This window comes from Poecilia reticulata, chromosome 16, assembly GCF_904066995.2.
Source record: "Poecilia reticulata chromosome 16, P_reticulata-male-v2, whole genome shotgun sequence".
Lineage (NCBI taxonomy): Eukaryota > Metazoa > Chordata > Actinopteri > Cyprinodontiformes > Poeciliidae > Poecilia > Poecilia reticulata.
Window position 1 is genome coordinate 24,044,694 of NC_088845.1, and position 21,315 is coordinate 24,066,008.

General features: G+C 37.3%; 1 protein-coding gene across 3 annotated transcripts in view; it reads right to left on the reverse strand.

Moving 5' to 3' along the window:
- LOC103478357 (RNA-binding motif, single-stranded-interacting protein 3) overlaps positions 1-21,315 on the reverse strand; it is a 149,767-nt gene that overhangs the window by 80,577 nt on the left and 47,875 nt on the right. For all 3 annotated transcript variants that reach the window (XM_017309584.2, XM_008432132.3, XM_008432138.3), the window contains exons 3-4: positions 17,966-18,024; positions 7,910-8,001 (exon numbers count right to left, since the gene is read on the reverse strand). In XM_017309584.2, the coding sequence (XP_017165073.1) occupies positions 7,910-8,001; positions 17,966-18,024 (151 nt within the window). The remainder of the gene's footprint in view (positions 1-7,909; positions 8,002-17,965; positions 18,025-21,315) is intronic.

Sequence of the window (21,315 nt, forward strand, 5' to 3'; positions counted from 1 at the left end):
TTTTTCTATTAAGATTCAGACAACGCTGCAATGCAAAAGTACCTGAAATCTTAAAGAGAAGCTTATCAGATTCAATATGATCATTTGTTGTACTAATATCAAAGTCAGGAAAATTGCAAACATTTGTGAGAACTGTGATACATGCAGCTATTATGGTACATCTACATATTTGTATTCAACTAGCATCATCCTTGTTCTCAGTTTTTGACTGATTAACCAAACTAGCTCCTATCCATCCATCCATCCATCCATCCATCCATCCATCCATCCATCCATCCATCCATCCATCCATCCATCCATCCATCCATCCATCCATCCATCCATCCATCCATCCATCCATCCATCCATCCATTTTCTTGCACCCTTGTCCCTTGAAGGGGTCGGGAGGGTTGCTGGTGCCCATCTCCAGCTAACGTTTCGGGCGAGAGGCGGGGTACACCCTGGACAGGTCGCCAGTCTGTCGCAGGACCAAACTAGCTCCCACAGTATTTAAGTGGTTCAACTCATACCTCAACAAAATATATTTTTTTCTAAATACAGGATAATATTTACCAGAATATTATGATATATGGTGTCCCACAAGGCTCAAGTTTAGGTCCCATCATTGGATGAATGATTACGCTAATGACACACAACTCAATACAGTCGTCTCTCCTGATAAACACAGACCCATTTATCCAATTTGTTTCTTTTTACTTTACTGTCGATATTTAGTCATAGATGTTAGAGAATTTCTTTTAGCTCAATCAGGATCAAGCTGAAGTTTTTATTTTTTATTTTTTTATTTTTTATGTGTAGAGAATATCAAAGAGACAAACACACAATGCCCTGGCAAGAGATCCTTCAGATCGGGTCAAAAACATTGCTGTCATATTTTAATCAAGTATAAGTTTTACAAATCTGTTCATATGACAAATTTCTAGAGCTCATGATCACAATTGGATTTCTTCTGTAGGTACACCAAAGCCCACAAAACCTACTTCAAACTAAAAATTTTGAATGTTTATATACCTAATTTTGATTTCGTAGGTGGATGTTTATTTTTTTCCGTTTTGTTGTTACAACATTTAGTGTTTTTTGGTCTATTATGCCTCCTTACACCTGAATCGGTTGTCAGCCTGGAGTCATGTTAAGCCTCAGAGACATTCACTGTATGTCACTTCCACTATCCCTGCTCTTCTATAGCTTCTTACAATGAAGTGAATTAATTTTCCTCTCTGTATACAGTACGTCTACATATGATAATCTACACACAATGGCAATCCAAACCACATTTTTCAAGACATTTTATAATATGATCAAGCAAATATTTGCCTATTTGACACTGAAATCCATCTCCATGTGTGGACTATGCATACTGAGTAAGTCCTCATTATTACTATCCCTCCAGTCAAATGTGTTGATGGCAGCATCTTTCTTTTGGGAATGATTTGCTTTTTAATATTTTTTTTTTTCTGGGATTGAATCTGGAGAACTGAGTGTTGGACAGGCTGAAAGAATTCTGATGAAATCTGCAGAAAAAGTTAGTTACAACATTCACATTTCACCAATGTACTAAATTTTGCAAAGACAATCCAAAACTAACCTCAGTAAAAGTCTCTAAAAAGTCTCGAGTTCAACCCAACATAAAAGTGAATTTGAACTGATTTCATTTATCTGATGCTGTGGACCTTCAGTGCTTTCTCAAGTATATCCAAAGGAAAGCAAGATTATTGTTCCTACAAATCACTTAAAAAAAGATGTTGCTCAAAACAAATGAAACATTTTTCTAATTGTTCTTTACTTTTATTGAACAACAAGCTTCTAACATAGGGACAATTTGGTGTACTTAATACAAAAGTACCCCACAGTTTCAGTAAGTCATACTAAAGAAAATAAAAGGGCATATGACCATGTATCTATCCAGTGTTGCACATAAACATCGTCAAATCAATGAATTCACAAATGGAGCTCACATTTTTGCCCCTTTCTAACTGCAGTGCAGTTCACTTTGACATCATTTACCAGTACTTTTTAGGGGCAACTAAAGTTTCTGGTGGCAAACGTCAGATATTTCACAGAGAAAAGCAGGAGCGTTTCCTGCTGGCTTGTGTGTGGGCACACATGTGGACATAGACAATGAAAGGTTTGTGAGGATTTATAATGGTAATACTCCTTAAACTTGACTATGCATTAAAGTTGGGCAACTGGGCAAATTTATTGACTGTTTACGCAAGGCTGCGTAAACGTCTCATCAGTTATCAAATAACTTTGTGCATTTGTGCATTCATGGGACAGGACCCATGAATTAATTAGAAGTCAGCCAAGACCTTTCGTAGGTTGAGTGATTTTCGTTTTGCTTTGCTTTGTTTTTTGACAGTTACTTACTTAATTACAGTATAACAACTCATGTCTGAAGCTCAGCTCACAAAAAAATAACTAAGGCTGGTTTTAATGGCACGCACAAACAAACTCCTTCCAGCTGGAAGCAGAATTCTTATTTTGCGCCTGATCAATAGTTTCTAGCTGTAATAGCTGAAGCTTCATGCTAACTCTTCGTAGTTCCTTTTTAATACAAATGTACCCCACAAAAACGATAACTTCAGTTCTCTTACTATTCAGTTGAAGAACGTTACGACACACCCATGCATTGATTTGCCCTATTCCTCTGCTCAGTACTTGAATGGGTCTCTTTCAAAGATAAGAGGGTACAGACAATGCATGGATGGACATTAACTGAGTGAGTCTTTTCTCCAATATAAATTCAGTATTTGGCAGCTATTCAGTTAATTTTGGATGTTTTGAGTTAAACATCCAACTGTACTGAATTGATAGTATTAATGGCTAACAGTGACTTATAATCAAATTTGACTTTTCAGTTTTCTTTTTGGTTGATGATAGCATTACAACATGTGTGTGAGAGCATCTGTTTTTAAAAAGTTATCAAATAGTTTGTGCATGAACAACAGAATAGGAGGAAAAAAAAGAATTATGAGTGATGAGATGATCATATGCTAACTTGTAAAATAAATCATGACTTTTACATACACTCACTCACACACACACACCCACAAGAACACAATTCATCTTTTCCACTTGCACCAGTTCTGGGTGCCTGAGAAGAAACTCGGTCTCCTTTTTTGGGGGTGTTCTTACAGTACAAACAGCTTGGACAAATTTAGACGCATGGTCAAATGTGTTCACGTATCCAAATAGTTGCCAGAGGACGGGTATATTTATGTAGGAGGGGATTTAAGACTCAGCTTGAGTCTTATGATTAAGGACCTTTAATACTAGAAACACTGAAGAGGTTTTATAACACTGACAAGAAATTTAGAACGCATAGCGTTTTATGGCAAATAGCAGCTCTTTAATCTTTTAAGCAGCGCAATGCGTGCAGCAGTAAAACAACAAAATCAAAGAAGGAAAGGCAAAAGCAATTAGGAAATAGCTAAAGAAACAAAGACATGCAAATGTTAACAGCAGAAGCTATTTACAAATATAAAAAAACAGTAAAAATAAATCACCTAAACTTATATAAGCAACAGAAAGATTCCACATTTTTTTATTCAACTAATAATTTCTTTTCATATTCCTGCATAAGCTTGAGCACTACATTGCACAACCGTCCATCTTGTAATTTTCCCACTTTCTTAGATCAGTTATACAAGACTCATTTTTTTTAGCTATGCATGAGATATTGAGTCTCTAGGTCACTAGAAACATAGGCACCTTCATTCAGCTATCAGGTGTCTATGTTTGAGAGGACCAAGCCATTTTTCTCTCCTGGGCTATGCTGTCATGATGGAGTCCTTGGATAATGTTTTAATGTATGAAAATGTCTGTAGAGCTGCAAATATTCTGTAAGCAACGAAGGATCTTGAAGCATGTTTGAATTGCTGTTTTTTTTTTTTTTTGAGACAAGCAGCAGGAAGCAAGCCACATTGATAACAAAGGTTTAAGTGTAGGCTTAACCTCTAAAAATATGATAGTTTGACCCTCCTATCATAACCTACAACTCATTAAACCAATATAATTTCATATCCCTCTGCTTCATCTTCATGCCACATTTGTCCAGTCTATTTGGAGGTCGACCTAAATGAGGAAAGAAATTTTCATAAGTAAGAAAAATAAAAGAAAATCTTGCAGTTTATATCCTGTCATTTGTCTTTTAAAATCTGAAACTTTTTTCAAAGATGGATCTGCTTACCTAAATGTTGTCAGTACACAACCAATTCCAACAAGGAACACATCATGATATTCTTAGACTTTAAGATCTAAGAAAAAGAAGAACTCTTAAATTTAACTGGAGAATAAATAAAACGTATTTGTGCTAAATGTTGTGTTCACATATGAACGCATATGGGAACAAGACGGAAACGGCCTGGTTCTAGCTGAACCTCCTTAGTGAAATGACAGTAAAAACAGCAACAAATATGTGCTTTACTCTCTATGGATGCTGATTTGAAACTGAATCAGTTGTTTAAATTTGGATAAATCTGTCAATAAACTATCTGCACATTCTTCAGTGAAAACTACCTCAGGGTGACCTCCTGTCTTTTAGAGCCTCAAAGTTTCCCCAGTTCCAGCACAACCTTTACAGTCCAGAGATTTCTCTCAGAAGCAGAACCTCCTGAGACTGAGAATGAACCTTTAGCTCAGGTTCAGCATTTCCAGTCGCAAAGTCGGAAATATCAAACCAACCCAGAACTAAAAGAACTTCAGGGAATGTTTGTATCGGAGCATGTTGTTTTACAGTCTTCCTGATCGTATTTGCAGTTTTCACAAATCTCATCCTTTGTCCAGTCTGAATAAATTGAACAAGTGAGGAAGATACTTATTGACTAATGTCAAAAATTAAATGGCTGATCAGTTGATCTGTTGTGTTGTTTGGCTTATTTGGCTTTCAATCATTTTTCATTGCTTATAAATAACAGAAATTCTGCTGTCAGAGACATTTCTGGTCGTGAAAAACATAAGACATCATAAGTAAAGTAAAGGAGCATCATCCATCACAGCTATTAGGATAAACCTGTTTTTAAAATTGGCAAGCTACAATTAGAACAGCTATGAAGACATCTGACCCATGCAGATAACTCCACTAATTAACAAGTTACTAATAATAAAAAAAATAGCTAAAGATTGCAGACAGCATTAATTTGACTGCACTAATCATCTAGCAGCTCTGTGAATCATTTTGGTTTTCTGTTTTAAATAAAAGCAGGTACAACAAGTTCATGGCAGGCATTGTTTTTTTTAGATTTTGTTGTGAAATGGACGTTTTTCATTAGTAATGTGACAGGAAGAAGAGCAGAAAGAGAGGCCAAAGACAAGCAGTAAAGAGCCCAGTTCTGTAGTAGTACATTGATTAAGGACTACAACCTGAATATGATGGACCTGCTCTGACACAGTGCCACACCATGCCCAGCTAAAGTTAAAAAAAAAAAATCTCAACATTTCAGCATTTTTGCTCTCACAATCTCACATCAGACTATGTCTAATGAAGACAATTTAAAGAAATAATAAGCATTTTTCCCCGCAGTTTAATTAAAATCAAGATTCAGCAAAACCCAATTAGTGCACCAGCACAAAATGCTACACACTGGAGCCGCATTTGAGTCAGCTAGCTGCACACTGCAACAAAACTAGGTGGGAAATGAGTGGCTTTCTCCATAATTAGCTCGTGACACAGTAAGAAGTATGTGTAATTTCATTTGGAATTGACTTTTCGCCCTCTATTCCATCTCTCTGGAAAGCCTAATCCCTGAGGCGTTGTAGGGGTCTTCTTCCTAGAACACCCACTAAACACATCACAACCCCTCTGCTGCTAATGCTCGCGCTCCGAAATCCTTTAGGAACAAAATGAGAGATGGGAGGCTAATGAAAAGAGGTTTAATGGAAGGAAATGGCAAAGGTGGCCTAGAGGTTTGCTGCTGTTTAATTCAGTGGGATGCTCCAGCTGCCTGAAGACTGGCCCATCTTAATTGTACTCTTCTGCCTCAGAAAGGGAAGTATGCGGCAATAAAGTTACAGGCAATTTACGCTGAATTTAATTTTCTTGGATTACCCAACCTCTTCCAGTGTCTATTGAAACTTCCTTCAGGTGGTGATATAAAAACCATCAGCCATCATGCTTTTCTGAAGGAACGTCCCATTTATCAGTGTCATATTTTAACCACTTCCTAAATTGGGTGCCAGTGGATAATGAGAGGAGCCGTATAAATGCAAGGGATAATGCTAGAACATGGAAATCATCCATATTATCACGACACCAATACAAGGCTTCCACTAATGTACAGCTGCTCTGCGTTACTACTAGATGTTTTGGGGAAACACCCCATATTTAAAAAAAAAAACTTCTATAGTTCCTTTCATTTTTTTTTTACTGTAGCAACTATTTGAATTCTTAAAAGTCACCCCTAAAAGAAAAAAAAAACTTTTTAACACCACCCATTTATGTTTATTGGTACACAGCTATCTATCCATTTCTTACCTATACTTTTTTCTTCACTCTTTAGGAACTCACAAAATGTCAGCCACTAATACTGCACAGCTAACTGCTGTGTGAAAGTTCTAAGCTTTGTATTTTGAAGCTATCACCATAGACCTGAGAGGCAGATTTGACCATATCTATGCAGGAGGTGTTTGACAGATTTAAAAAAAAATCTTTAGGACCCAATATTTCTTTAATAACTCGATGATTTTCAAGTGGACCATAATGATTAGAAGAAGTGATTCGGTCTTGCTAATGACACCATAATGACTTGTGGGTAAAATGTATTGTCTTTGAGGGTGTCATAAGAGAATCTGACATTGCTCAACAGGAGTTTATTTGAAAAATGCTTTAGATCTGTGGCTCAGTGGCCATCAGACGGCCATCAACAGTTCCACCACTTTTGAGATTAGTGAGTTTGCTTAAGACTTATGTGCAAAGAACAATAAAGTAACTTAAGTTCCATTTACATTGCATCATGTCTTTTCACCTCTGTTTACATTTTGTTTAATTAAGATTATAAACTTCAGTGTGTTTTATTGAGATTCTACGTCAAAATAGGACATAACGGTGAAGTAGAAGGAAAATAATAGCATTTTTGTGTGTGTATGGCATATGACACACATGAGATTAAAGAAGCAGAGATCCACCACTAAGTTGGGAGAATATGCCAACACAACAACCATTAGTCTTCCACAAATTGGATCTTCACAGAAAAGTGGCAAGAAGTGAGTCTGTTACTGAACACACCACTCCCATTTTGAAACAAGTTGGTGACAGCGTCATGCTGTGGAGATGTTCTTCTTTTATGGCGTGAATACAATTGCTAATTTGGGGCAATATTTAAACACTGATAATCACAGATGCTCTTCAACCAATCTGACTGAGAACAAACTTTTTTTTGCTGTTTTTCATTTTTCTTCAGAAACAGGCACAACGTTATGCTTCTCTTCCAAATAAAATACATGTTTTTAGTTTTAATTTCGCAAAATGCGGAAAGGCTCAAGAGGCATACAAATTCAGTTTTAATTTCTAATTAAAACTGAAGAAATAGGAATACTACATAGGAAAGCTGATGTACGTAGGAGAAAAAAATAAAGAGGCTATAGGATGAAGGATGGCTCCCAATTTTACTGTCTTGTAAAATTCTTGAATAATGTCAACAAGAAAATATTAATTACAAAATTCACCAGTTGCTCAGTATGCTATTTAACTGAATGGCAATGGTATCAGTCAGTCCAATATAAGTAACCATAACATACTGAAAGTCCAAAAATCACTGTAGAAATGTTTGTCCTCTATTGTATATTTTAGGTAGTCTTCTACATCCATAAACACAAACTCTCCTTAGTTTTATCAAAATCTCTAAATACCAAAACAACACATCACACCCAGAAGTTCATCAGACCAGAGGGAGCGGAGTGAGATGAACCTTACCTTCGCCATCTGTGCCTGGACTCCACTGGCTTTGAGCGAGGCCACAGCCTTCTGGGCTGCCGCAGGGCTGTCAAAGTCCACAAAGCCATAGCCTGCACACAGAAAACCAAACAAGAGAGGTAAGAATGAAAAAGAAAACCAAAAAAATGAAACAAGTGATGGGAAAGGCAAGTAGTTGTAGGACAAAACAGGACAAAACAGAACAAAAAGAACGAAAACAAAAAGCTGGGAGCAGAGAGAATTCTCAAATATGTTGGCAAGCAAGCACAATTTTGCTTAGAAAAGAGATCATATTTTGTCTTCAGCAAGCTGTAAAATGACTTAATGTGTCAAAATCAACTCAGGTCACATATTTCATGAAAACTTCAAATTGGCTGATTTAGATTTTAGCCTAGGATGTTTGATTGGGGATTCAAATTTCAACAAGCTTCTGTTTTTTGGGGGGGTTGTGCATCCTTATCAATGTTTAGCTATATGATTTACATTTTGTCATATGCTAACATTATTATCAGACTGCATTTCATGGAATGCCGTTCTATTTCTGCACTTCATATATTTCCTGTTTGTTTTTTTTTTCTTTTTAAACAGAGCGCATTATTTATTTATTTATTTATTTAGTCTCTGTTAGTGTCCGTGCATCTGTTAGAGCGCTGGGGCCCGGGGGACATGGGTTGGGCCCTACAGGAAGATCTGGAGGACAAAAGGTCCGAACGCACTCATAAATCTCCACTTTCAGAAATAGTGCACGTCCTGCTTTACTAGGTCACATGGCTGAAAGCTGGGAGGAGATGTCAACAAACAGATAGGCCGTCCTCAGTCTCTCTGAAACGTAACGGACAGATTGCATGCGCTTGTGTGTCGAAAATATGAGCAAATTACGAGAAACTTATGCCCCACGGATGAGGGCAAAACATCAACACTCGGAAAGAACAAAAGCTCTGTCTGGGCTGAATCCGAAAAGAAGTATGCAAACCTGATGTTTACAGTATGACTTGCTACAATTTTTAATAAAAAATGTGCTTAGAATCTCTTGCACATTCACCCATAGACAAACATTTCACTCGCAACATCTGCTCCCGTCTTTCTTCCTTTCTTCCTTCTCCCAAATTTGGAGCCGCGCTCTGTTTTGCTGATAAGCAGCAGATTTTTTTCCCCTCTTTTTTTAATTGTCCAAAGGCAGCAAGCTGCTTTCACAGCAAGATCTGCCCTGAGCACGCAAACATTTATACGCTGGCTAATGAGAAAACCAGAATTTAGCCAAAATAGGGTTACGCAACCTCAGAAAAGAGGATACATAAACATACAAAATGCATATGCAATTTACTCTGACTTGTAAAGACAAGAACAAATGCAGAGATATAAGGGAAGCAAGATTTTTTAAAATATGGTTTATGTGCACAAGAGTTACAATGCTGCTTATTTATCAATTTTAGTGCAAGAGCGACAAATGCCCATCTTACGAAGATATCAATGCATACAGTATTTATCACCTTGATAAAATGTCCTTATTTTATTCCACCGGATTTAGAAAATGTTGGCATTTCTTACTCTGACAGATAACTTACTGTTTAAACACAGAGACTTGATTGATTAATCACATAATATGCATGCCAGGCTGATTTATTCCTGTGTAGCCTGGATATAGTTCTCTGCTTGAAAATCGGTGAAATGAATATGCCTGAATGATTAAAAAAATAATGGCTAATTAAAAATTTAGAGCAGGAAAGCTTTAAAGTTTCTATTAAAACAAAAACAGACACGATTCAATAAATAGCTGTTTACAAGTCTGCAAAACCTTTAAACCTCTTTTCTAAATAATCCGTTCATCCGGTGCCTATGCCTGTTTGTCCTTGAAGGACAAGATGGTGCCCATCTCTAGAGGTCAAAAGGTGAGAGGTCGGGTACAATCTGGACAGGTCACTGGACAGGAACAAATAAGTTTCAAAAACCACACACTGGGATATGAAGTTCTACTTTCTAATTTGGCACAGCTTAATTAATATACAAGTACTGAGAAATCTGGTGTTGAACAGAATCAGACTATTTTACACACAAAATGAGTTTTTAAGAATAAATAAGGTGTTGAAAAATAAAGTAAGAAAAGGTTCAACAAACAAACTTCTCGGAATGAAAATGTACTTTGAGTGATGTCAGCTATTTATTCATACAGAGCTATGAGACTCCATCAGAAAACAGGAAGCTAAAAGGACCAACGGTAACAATGCTCTGTTCTATTCTTTTGACGAGTCAAGTTCAACCTGTTACTGAGAATGCTGAATTTGGAAATGTTGGCCGAGTTTTGACAATCTCACAATTAAGGTAAGGGTCTGACGCAACCATGGTAATGCAAACGGCTTGCATCGAATAAGCGTGGTAACCACAGTAACTAATAATAAAAGATGCTGAAGATAGTTTAAAGCTATAGAGCCAACTCACACAGTGTGACGTCGCCGCTAATGAGTGATTGATTATTCATGATGTGGAGACTGTCTAATATTTATATGGATTGTTCCATAACCTGAGGGATTGCATAATATTTGTTGATGAGGCTTGGTGAGCCAGGTCTGTAACTTTCAGTTGCTTATGAGAAAATGTTTTTTTGTTGTTTTTTTTTTTAAATAAAGCATGCAGGCATATTTTACATCACAGATAATTTTATTTTAAATTAACAGAGAAAGCAAAATAATGAATTTTGCTGCTGATTATAGTTCCTGAAAAAAAAGCAAATTGACAGATAAAAGATATATAATGATTATTTATTCTGCTCAGTACATCTCTACTTATTATCACCAGCATTTTTGAGTTAGGTATGAATATTTCATGTCAGCTGTTTGAGTTAGGTTGTCCTAGAGTTATTAAAAAAACACAAAAAAAAGAAATGTTTAACTTTCTAATTACATATTCAAGTGATGCTACACAACAAGTCAAATATTTATATAGTGACATAACTTATATTTTGTAAATAGTTGAACTGCATTTTTGATTTTAAGAGCCTTCAATTTTTGCTGTCAGTTTTTCCCTCTGGATTCACACCTGAAACATCAGTTTAAGAAAGTGAATGCAGTAAACTGCTTTTAAATAAGTGCAAACCCATTTTGTTGCATTAGCTCACAGCTGAAAAAGAAATTGCTTTTTAACAAGGCAGTGTAACTAATGAAAAACGAATCAATAGTATTAACAGTGGAAACAACAACACACAATAACGGATATGGAAAATTTATGACTCGGATAAACATAGAAAAGTCCACAACATATTCCTGAAATTCAACTATTACACTCTGTTTCATTGCCCTTGAGTTGCAGCTGGCCAGAGCAAAATCATTGTCTGATAATTCAAAATATGTCTGCTTGATCTCATCTCATTTAGAATTTCAGTTTCACCGATACTATGACGTATCTCTCTAAAGAAGGCAGGGTAGATGTGAATAGCTTTAAAACTGAGGTGTTTAGCACTGAGTATTCCTTGAATAATCTGAACGCGGTAACTACAGCGGGTGAGCCGTTCCTTTTTCATTAGCCAGAAGTGAAGGTGCCGGTAGACTGAAAACACAGCAGTGATTACAGCACATGAACTTCACGGCCATGAAACTAGACGCTGCAGATTTAATCTGCAGTGTAACCAGGAACCACTTCTGGGAGCAGGTCTGTTTACAGTGATATACCAATATCAAATGCCTTCTCTGTATTACAGTTCCAGAAAATTGAATCCATGTCTCAGGCGTCTGGTACATGCTCCCTAAATAAAATATTGAGTCACTGTAGATGTTGGCATGTAATCTAGTTTCACCCTGAAGGTTTTAAGTTATTCTAAAGACATCTGAGGCTGGCTGCGCTTTTTACAGCACTTGATCTAGTTGGGTCGGACACAAAATGTTACACATAAACCCAAGTGATATTAATATTTCTTAGGAGGAAATTTAATGTCTAAGTGTCCGTCTCCCTGACATGTTTGGTGGTGCTAAATAGCCTTGAACTGAGTTAACCGCTAGCTCAAAGTCCATTCATCACTCTCTTATGAAAAGGTTTTTGTCTGTGGCTTTATTGAGGTCGTGGGTCAAGTGTCAGAAACAGAACAGACCCCAGGAGCTGCTGGAGATTCATTGTCTTGCTCAAGGCCCTTTAATCCAGATGGACACTTGCTAAATCTGGGAGCAGATGCTCATCTTCTGTGATGATGGACAACTCAGCGAATCTGAACTCAACATGCAGAGCCAATAAAAAAAGTGCACAAACCCTTACATATTTCTTCTGGTTTTCCTGAGTTACCCTTTCCTGAGAGCACACAATATGAAGTATTGATGAAAAAGAAGCTGTCCCAAGCAACATGATCAAGTGGAAAAGTAATGAGCCTCAAAACCTATCGAGTGGTTGTGCCAAACTGTCGTTACGCATTTACAATAACAATGTAACTTTTACGCCACTTTGGGTGGATTTTGTCCAACTCTTCTTTGCAAAATTGTTTTAATTTGGTCACAGTGGAAGGTTTATAAACTATCTATTTAAGGTCATGCCAAAGCATCAATCAGATTGAAGGTTTGATGAAAATTTCCTTTTCCCTGGTAGAGAGCAAACTTCCTGGTTCCAACATGGTGTTGAGACCGTGAAGCAGCAGTAATACTAAGAGTATGTACTATTACATACTCTTAGGTTTAACTGTATGCATGTAGTTTTTAACCACAAACATGTGCTACGTTAATTTTACACCACATCTAACCGGACACACAAATTCCTGAAGATTTTTCTGTAGTCTTGTAAGTCTATATGTCATATTTGAAATCTTTTATCCTACTTTGTTTTATTAGAAGTGATCCATTAAAGTGATTGCTTATATGAACATTTTTGGAAGACATTGTGGCTGTGTGTGACCTGTGAAATCAATTAAACAATGTACTAAATTAAAACTATATTTTAGATTTAACAATGGAGATATTTTATTCAAATAGAGTTGGTCATTTTACAGTAGCTTTTTTTTAACGTTATTTAATGAAATAATTTTTTGAAAACTACATTTTGCATTTATTCACATAATCATTGATTTTAGTTCTTCCCTCATAATCTAAATCATGACATTGTTGTAAGAAAAAAACCAAAGAAATACTGTATTCTACACATCAAAATATACCCTCCTAACTCATCTCACGTAGTGTTCCATGCAAAGAGACCCGACAGACAGACACATAAACATCACTGTAGGTCCCATGCAATCTCCTGAGCATTCAGATTTCCTGGCCTGGGCACAAAGGCACAGGCCAACCAAGTAGAGAAGGAGACGGTTGGGGACAAGCAGAGAGCAAGATGTGGGCAGGAGACACTGAGAGGGAGGCTGCTTGTCTCTGGGAAATGGAAATCCTTTCGTATCTAAAGTGGTTTCCTCTCCCTCCCTCCATCCTGTGCTCTGTGCCCGCTCGCTCCATCACAGCTCCCACGCTGCTAACGAGAAAACTGTCATTGCAAAGTTGCTGCAAACCACAAGCAAAGTGTAAGAAAATCTTCACAATGTAGTTTTTTTTTTTTTTAGCAAACACTGCTGCTTGCCTAATTAAAACCATTTTTATTGTTTGTTTACTTTTATTCTTTTGCCAGCAGAAGTAATACCTCGACAGTGCTTCCATGAGAAGTCTCACTTTTCATGAAGGAAATAATGAATCGACTCAGTTCGGCTCTGAAAAATGCTTTCAAATGACGGGAGCATGCGACATGCGAGGGGATCATCCGGGCCAGATGGCTTGATTTCATTACCTCTGTGTCTCCAAAACAAAACCCACCCTCTGTTTCCTCCCTCACCAGCCTTCCTGAAAAGATGAGGCTGTCTGCTAAATCATCAGTTTCAAAGGGTCGCCTTCCTTTTCTGTCAGCCTCAGGTTATTTTTACCCCCTCCTGCCGCCACTCGCTACATCCGCCCATCCATCCCTCTCTTTGCAAGAGAACTCTCCGAGCCAATTTGTACGCTCTTAGTCACGCTAAGCAATTATCTTGTCCCCACTGAATGCCTTTGCAATCAAACCAACACTTATCCGGTTGTACAGCACTCTAATGGCCAACTGATAATGAAACTCCTTCATTGTGAGTTAACAACTGGCTAAGAGATGTATGAAGTCCACACCATGAGCGGTGAAATTGCTTAAGAGAGTTACAGTCTGAAAAATGTGCCTATGTTGCTCCTGCCACAGCTGTTAGATTCTATCTAAGTGGAGCATGGAAATATAATTAAAAGTGCAGCTTCATCTTATGCGGTAACATTTCACCACTTTCATAAAATAATGGCTAAAGTCAATTTTGTTTGGACAAAATCACTTTTGGCCATTATTTTTAGGAATGTGATGGGATTTTTTTTGTTTTTTTTATCATTTCTTAAAATGTATGGAGAGTACAGTAAGGGTACAATCCCAAAATAATGTCTGATCTTGAGATAAGTGATATAGTGCTAAAAAATACCTTCAGCTAATATTGCTTTAGAAAAAAATATATATATTTTTTATATTTTGTTTAGTTCGACATATTTGATAAGTCACATTTTCAAGAGTCTGACTTCATTAGAAAAGTAATTTCAATAATGCTTCAAGGCAAAAAAAAACAACTAAATGTACATATTTTCCTCAGTTTTAAACTATTTTACGAAAACTGTATTAATTTGTTCGTTTTTAATATTTTTGTAAGCTGTACACTTTGATTAGTTGTAATCTTGGAACCAGGAATAAAAGCAAGCAAGAATAAAAACCACAACTATTCCCAGGGCCGTCCATAAACTAACCTGCAGATGACTCCAATTGTCAGGAAAACACAACATAATAGCTTCATTAAGTTTTCTATTTAAACCTTTGCTTGAAGAGTTACAAATACTTTCATAGTACTTGGGGAAAAAAATTGAAAGCACAACATGTACCATTATTTTTAAATAGAAGTGTCCAATGCATTGTCCTTTAATAAAATAATTCAAATGAAACAATTCAATTCCTTTTCTCCCGTTTTGGGAACACTCTGGCCCTTCTCTAAATACTTTAAGTTGTGACAGAAACAAAGATAACGATGACTTATGAGAGGAAACAATTTCAGGCAGTGGACAGTCTTCTCAGGAACGGATGTCTAGTTTCCCATGAGGTCACACCATGAAATGTTCAGAAAAATGACCAAACAACAGAGCTGCACTCAGGACCCCACCCTACTTACGAAGGCTCACATGGGGCTGTGAAAAAACAGTAAGGGGGAGAAATGTCTTAAAGGAAGGGCGTAAGCATATTAAACAATATTTATTCAACAGCATAAATACAATTTCAGTTGTTGCTGGTGGCTTTTAATAGGGTGGGAGTGAAAAGCTTATTTTCTCTATGTGAAATTTTCTTTGCAAACTTGCAAAAAGGAGCAAACCACAAGAGGTTTGAAACAACATTGTTTGGACAGATGAGGACAAAACGGAGAAGTTAGGTGGTGATTCACTGTGCCGCGTTTTCAAAACAACAACGAAACCGTTCAAACTAGCTGTCGGGAACGATGCTGCAGGGGTTTTGATTTGGACTTGTTTCACAACCACATGATTGAGAATCATGCAGCCACAGAGCTGAATGTGGACTCCACTGTGTACCTGACTAATCCTAAGTTAAATTTGAGACCTTCTGGCTGACAGCTATAGTTTGGCTGAAGCTGGATTAGATGACTGGACTATTAAAACCCCTTCACAGTCATTTAAGCGGGATAAGCTGATGAAGAGGGGGAATATTATTTTCCTTGGTGTAGTTCTAGAAGTTGGTGAATATGAACTTTGAATTTCTTTTGTTTTTACAGTTTTGGATCTCAGGGCCGGCACTGAGCTATCAAAACTTGTTATCCTGCCATGGTTCAGTTATGAAAATAATCTCACCCCACACACATAATTTAGACCAAAATGTATCTGGGTTTTGCTTATATTTTTCAGAATTTAATGTAATGTGATCATAAACAAATACTTCCAAGAATGTACAGAAGTGCGTAACTAAGGAAACCGTAAATGGCAAGCGTAAATGGAAAAAGATACAAAATTGTGAAAGGCAACTGAAGTGGAAAATATAATTAGTTGAGAAAATTAGTAGTAAAAGCAAGTGATAATCATCTGTGGGTTTTATAGGACTCTCTGCCCTATTTTGGTCCAAATTGGAGTGATCTCACAAAAGGTTTCACTGTAACCACAAAACCCATTTTAATTAGATTTGAGGGGAAGATTTGCAAAATCATCCAAACAAAAAGACTGAGCACTTTAAATGAAGTAGGAAAATGCTTAGCAAAAGTCAATAAGACAATTGTCATTTTTTTAACCAAGTAAGTTTTTTTACTAAGTAAAATAAAAATGACTGGAGACGAGTGAGTCCAAGAAACAATAATACTGGAAAGTTAGGTGGAAGAAAAACATGTAGCTGAAAAAAATGTGCAGGCTGCAGCTATTTAAAGTCTTGTGCTAAGCCACTCCTGAATAATGTCATAAAAGCCTTTACTTATGAGAACATGGATTGGGGAGTTGCTATGGGTCTAGTAGGCTCTTTTCAGATGAAAGTAAATTTTGTATCTCATTTGGAAAGGAAAGTTTCAAAATCTGAAAGAAGAGTGAGCATGTACAGAATAAATTGTGTGTATTTTATGATGTCCAAACTTTACAACATTTTAGAGAGCTTCATGCTTTCTTTTGTTGACAAGCTTCATAGCAATGCTAAATTTGATTACGAGTGAACTAAAGCAGGTATTAATACCTGCTTTAGTCATCATTATATTACTCAGTCTGACAGCAAAGCAAACTTGCGTGACTTAAGAACCACAAAGAATATATAAGGGTATAGTTAAGATGAAGAGGAGCGACACCAGACCCAACTCTGAAGATAAACTGAAGGCTGTTGTTAAAGCAACCTAAATTTTCTTAGCACCTCCTTAAAAGTAGTGGCACAGACTAATCTAATCTATGGAACGATGCAGTAACTCATGCTAATGACCAACTACAGAATGTAAATACATTTTAGCACCAATAATCATCTGAAGTAACAGGAAAACAAGCAGCATTCAAAATCCAACACAATGCATGTAATGGATGTTAAGCAACTAAGTTTCAGTTTTTAAATTGATTTACTGAAATAAAATCATTTTTAATGTTTTCTATTTTTTTTAAAGCATCTGTATGTCCACATGGCACTGACAACCTTTAGTTACTTATATTAAAGATGGAATGATAAGCGAGGTGTAAAGTTACAACTTGCACTTTTGGGAATCACCAAAAGTGTAAGAATTTAGAGCTTTAGAAATGCCGTCAGAGCCAATTACAGAGGGATTTCCTGTCGCCGAAACCGAACACTCTGATTACAGGGCATCCATGATGTTGTCCTAAAGCATATTGATGCACCTCTGAGAACAGCCCCAGCAGATGAGCTGTAATCATGGTGAACACATGCTCACGGGTGCCTCTTCAAAAGCAGATGACAACAATCCCTCTGATTAGTGCTTTGTTCAGACCACTTTAACAATCAGACAGACGTTTCTCAATAGACACTCACTGACTATTGAAAACACATTGTGGCTATTTTATGTCCTTCATTTTGATTTGGCCTGTGACAACAATGCCCACATCTTCCTTTCAAACGCTGCTTAACTTTGAGCATCATCAGGCAGCGGACTAGAAATCACACACTGGCTTTAATCAAGTATTATGCTCTTACTCCATTGTTTAGATTAGTGGGTAACATGGATTCTATGGCAGTCAGCACTGCTGTGCTGGAAATCTAATACGATCCTAACTTTTCTTCAAAACTTAAATACAACCAAGCAGACTTTTTTTTTTTTTTGCAGTAACTTTTAGGCCGTGATTGATTAAGAGATGCAAAAAGTGCAAAAGGAAGGGATTAATGAAAAATATACCTTCCCAGAAAAACACATTGATTAGTCTGCCTTTATGCCGCCAAACAACCTGCATTTTTATTGATTTTTTTTTTTTTTTTTTTTTTTTTTTACAGACTCAAATCCAGTATCAGCATTCAGGTTTTTCAGGTCTATTCAAGGCTACAAATAATGCTCACTAGAAAATCAGTCTACTGATGCTCACTCACCTTTGCACTGATTAGTGTTTTTGTCCAAGATGGCCTTTGTTGACACAATCTTCCCATATCTATAAAAGAGAAAGAAAGACTTGTGAAACATTTTTGATCAGCTTCCTAGCCTCCTTATAACTCTAGTAAGCAGGGAAGACCTGATTTAATTCCAAGTACAGCACGTTTAAATAAAAAAAAAAAAAAACTACAGCACGTCTAAATAAAAAAAAAAAAAAGAAATTAATAAATAAAAAAAAACACCATTACCCACATTGTTGTTGTGGGTAATGGTGGAAAAACTGTTTCATAGGTCTTGCACATTGTTTTGTTGATCTCATCTTTTTTCTTTTGCCTAACAGTCACTCGTTACAATGAATGTCACGATGAAATTCAGATTGCATTGGATGCTGTAACTTCCTCTCTGTGTGCTCGATGTAACCTGCTCTGTGTGCTGCCTTCACATCACCCCAAACTGCTTGCAGTTTAAGGGAGAGCTGCGTAGAGCACAGGCAGAACGCTAGTAAATAAACTTTCTGTCAGTCAAATTAAAATTCAAGTTTATGAAGAAGGAAAGCTGGTGTTTTTGTCTATTTTACTTTCACACATTTGACTTTTGATGCCTGAATTTATGTCAGGTTAAACAAAGTTTGGGGGATCCTTCTGCAGAGTCTATTGGAATTTTGGTAAATTCCTCCTGTGTCAACTTTGCAGGTTTTCTTGTTACAGGAGCGAGATCAGGGCTTTGTAACATCCACTCCAAAACATTGACTTTGGTGTCCTTAAGTTACTTTCTAACTAATTTGGATGTTCTTACAGTCAATGTCTGTTTGGAAGAACCAGTTGTGTCCAAAGTATTAGATTTATAGCTGTTAACTTTGCATTTTCATATTACCCATCCATCCATCCATCCATCCATCCATCCATCCATCCATCCATCCATCCATCCATCCATCCATCCATCCATCCATCCATCCATCCATCCATCCATCCATCCATCCATCCATCCATCCATCCATCCATCCATCCATCCATCCATTTTCTGCCGCTTATCCGGAGTCGGGTCGCGGGGGCAGCAGCTTCAGAAGGGAGGCCCAGACTTCCCTCTCCCCAGCCACTTCTTCCAGCTCCTCCAGGGGAATACCAAGGCGTTCCCAGGCCAGCCGAGAGACATAGTCCCTCCAGAGTGTCCTGGGTCTTCCCCGAGGCCTCCTGCCAATGGGACGTGCCCGGTACACCTCACCAGGAAGGCGTCCAGGAGGCATCCTTACCAGATGCCCGAGCCACCTCAACTGGCTCCTCTCGACGTGGAGGAGCAGCGGCTCTACTCTGAGTACCTCCCGGATGATCGAGCTTCTCACCCTATCTCTAAGGGAAAGCCCTTTTCATATTACCATTTGTCCATAATCCACCACAGTAACAGAGTTAGAGAGTCCAAAACATCCATTAGTGAGTGAGTTAGAGTTTCCTTCAGCTTAATGCAGGAAAGGTTTAGCAAATAAAAATACATTTGGTAATTCTGACTTACCTAAAAAAGAAAACATGTCATCCAATATAATGTCACACAGTGAAAATATAAAGCTGTGTCTTAACGGTGCCTATAAATGAATGGTTTCCAACTGCATACGCTGCTGTTCTTGAACTTTTAGAACAAGTAGAATTCACAACTTTGACAGCACTGGTTAATAAATGACTATAATAACCAGACATTTATGAACTGATCCCCAGAAGGTCCATAAGGTGATTGGACAACCTCTTTGCTTCTTCCTGTCTGTTCTCTCCGCTAGTTTTTATGTCAAGACAGCCATCCTCTCTTTATTTGACACCTCCAACACTATCGCTCTTGCTTATTTTCCCCTTGTCCCAGCTGCTCTCCAGCTCCTGCGTATCAGGGTATGAAGAAGTTAACAGTGTTTCCTATCAAACCAATCTTTCAGCAGTAAGGGAAGTGGTAAAAAAAAATTTTTAAAAAATAAATAAATATAGCCCCAAACTGAAGGAGGTAAGAAGATGGGGGATAACAAAGAAGTGACGGCGGGGGTTGGAAAAATAGTAAGACAGAATACTTGGATCACTGAGATCAGCTGGGATCACTTTCTTGCTTTGTGGATGAGACATTCTTAATTAATGTGTTCACAAAACTGCACAATGAGTGATTAGTTGGCTGTCAAGCAGCCTGAGAGACTGACGAGCTGCTGGCTGACTGATGGCTCCAGGTGAGAGAGGGAACTATATTCCCTCTTCGCTTTTATAGAAAAAAAAAAAAAAAAGCTGTGCAGATAGAAAGGATTCGATAAAGATACAACACAGGAGGCTCCGAGCAGAGCAGCTGGGGGGGAAAAAAAGCAAAAAAGGGGAGTGAAAGGCTGATGAATGAGGAATAGGGAAGGAGAGTAGTCAGTCAAATGATTAAATGAGATACTAAAGGCGAGGAAGAAGAGCAGTAGTCAGGGAGAGATGGAGAGATAGCAAGAGGTGTTTAATAAAGAAGAGATCATTTAGTTGTCACCACCAAGAGATTCTCTGTCAGCCGACGGCTTCTGACAGTGAGAGGAATTTAGACTAGCTGCCTGACAGCCTCGCATCAAACCTACTGGGACAGGAGACTTTCCAGATAAAGAAAGAATAAAAGCACTAAAAGGCTTTAATCAGACGCAACATGACAGATGAGAAGCTTATAATCTCGAAATTGGCAGACGAAAAAAAAAAGAGAAAAAAAAAATCACAGCTTTTTTGCAAGTCAAATTTCTGATTCTGGAACAATTCTTAGTCTTTGGCTTTTCTTAATATTGTGGTGTGTTTACAGATCCACTGATTCTGACTGGCAGAAATTTCTAGTTAATTTTGGTAATTTTTTGGTTGAAAGAAAGAAAGTCTTTTCAGTTGTACACATAAGCTGCAGTTTGAATTGGGGATTAGCAGCACAAGACAACAAGACGTCAACACAAATCAAAAACAATTTTAGCAGCACTGATAGAAAACTGTATTTGAACTTACAAATTCAAACTTGAGTCAAAAAGAGCCATGTTAAAAAACATGACAAATAAATAATGCCTTTGTGAGTGTTATCGTTAAATTGGAATGCGTAAAAAATATTATAATCTTTGTCTTTTGAAACATAAAGTGGGGAGAAAAAGAGTCAAATACACCATAGCCTTATTAAAAAAAAAAAAAACAAACATTAAAAATGGTGTGTCATTCTGGACTTGATTCTGTGGTAAATATTCTTTCTGATCTAGACGACGAAACAAATCTGCTGTTGCGAAGTGAAATTGAAAAAACCATTGATAATAGATCACATTATGAAGTAATGTGACTGAAAAGAGCATGAAATAAGTTCAGCGAGAAGAGTGCAGAATGTCCTGTTCTCA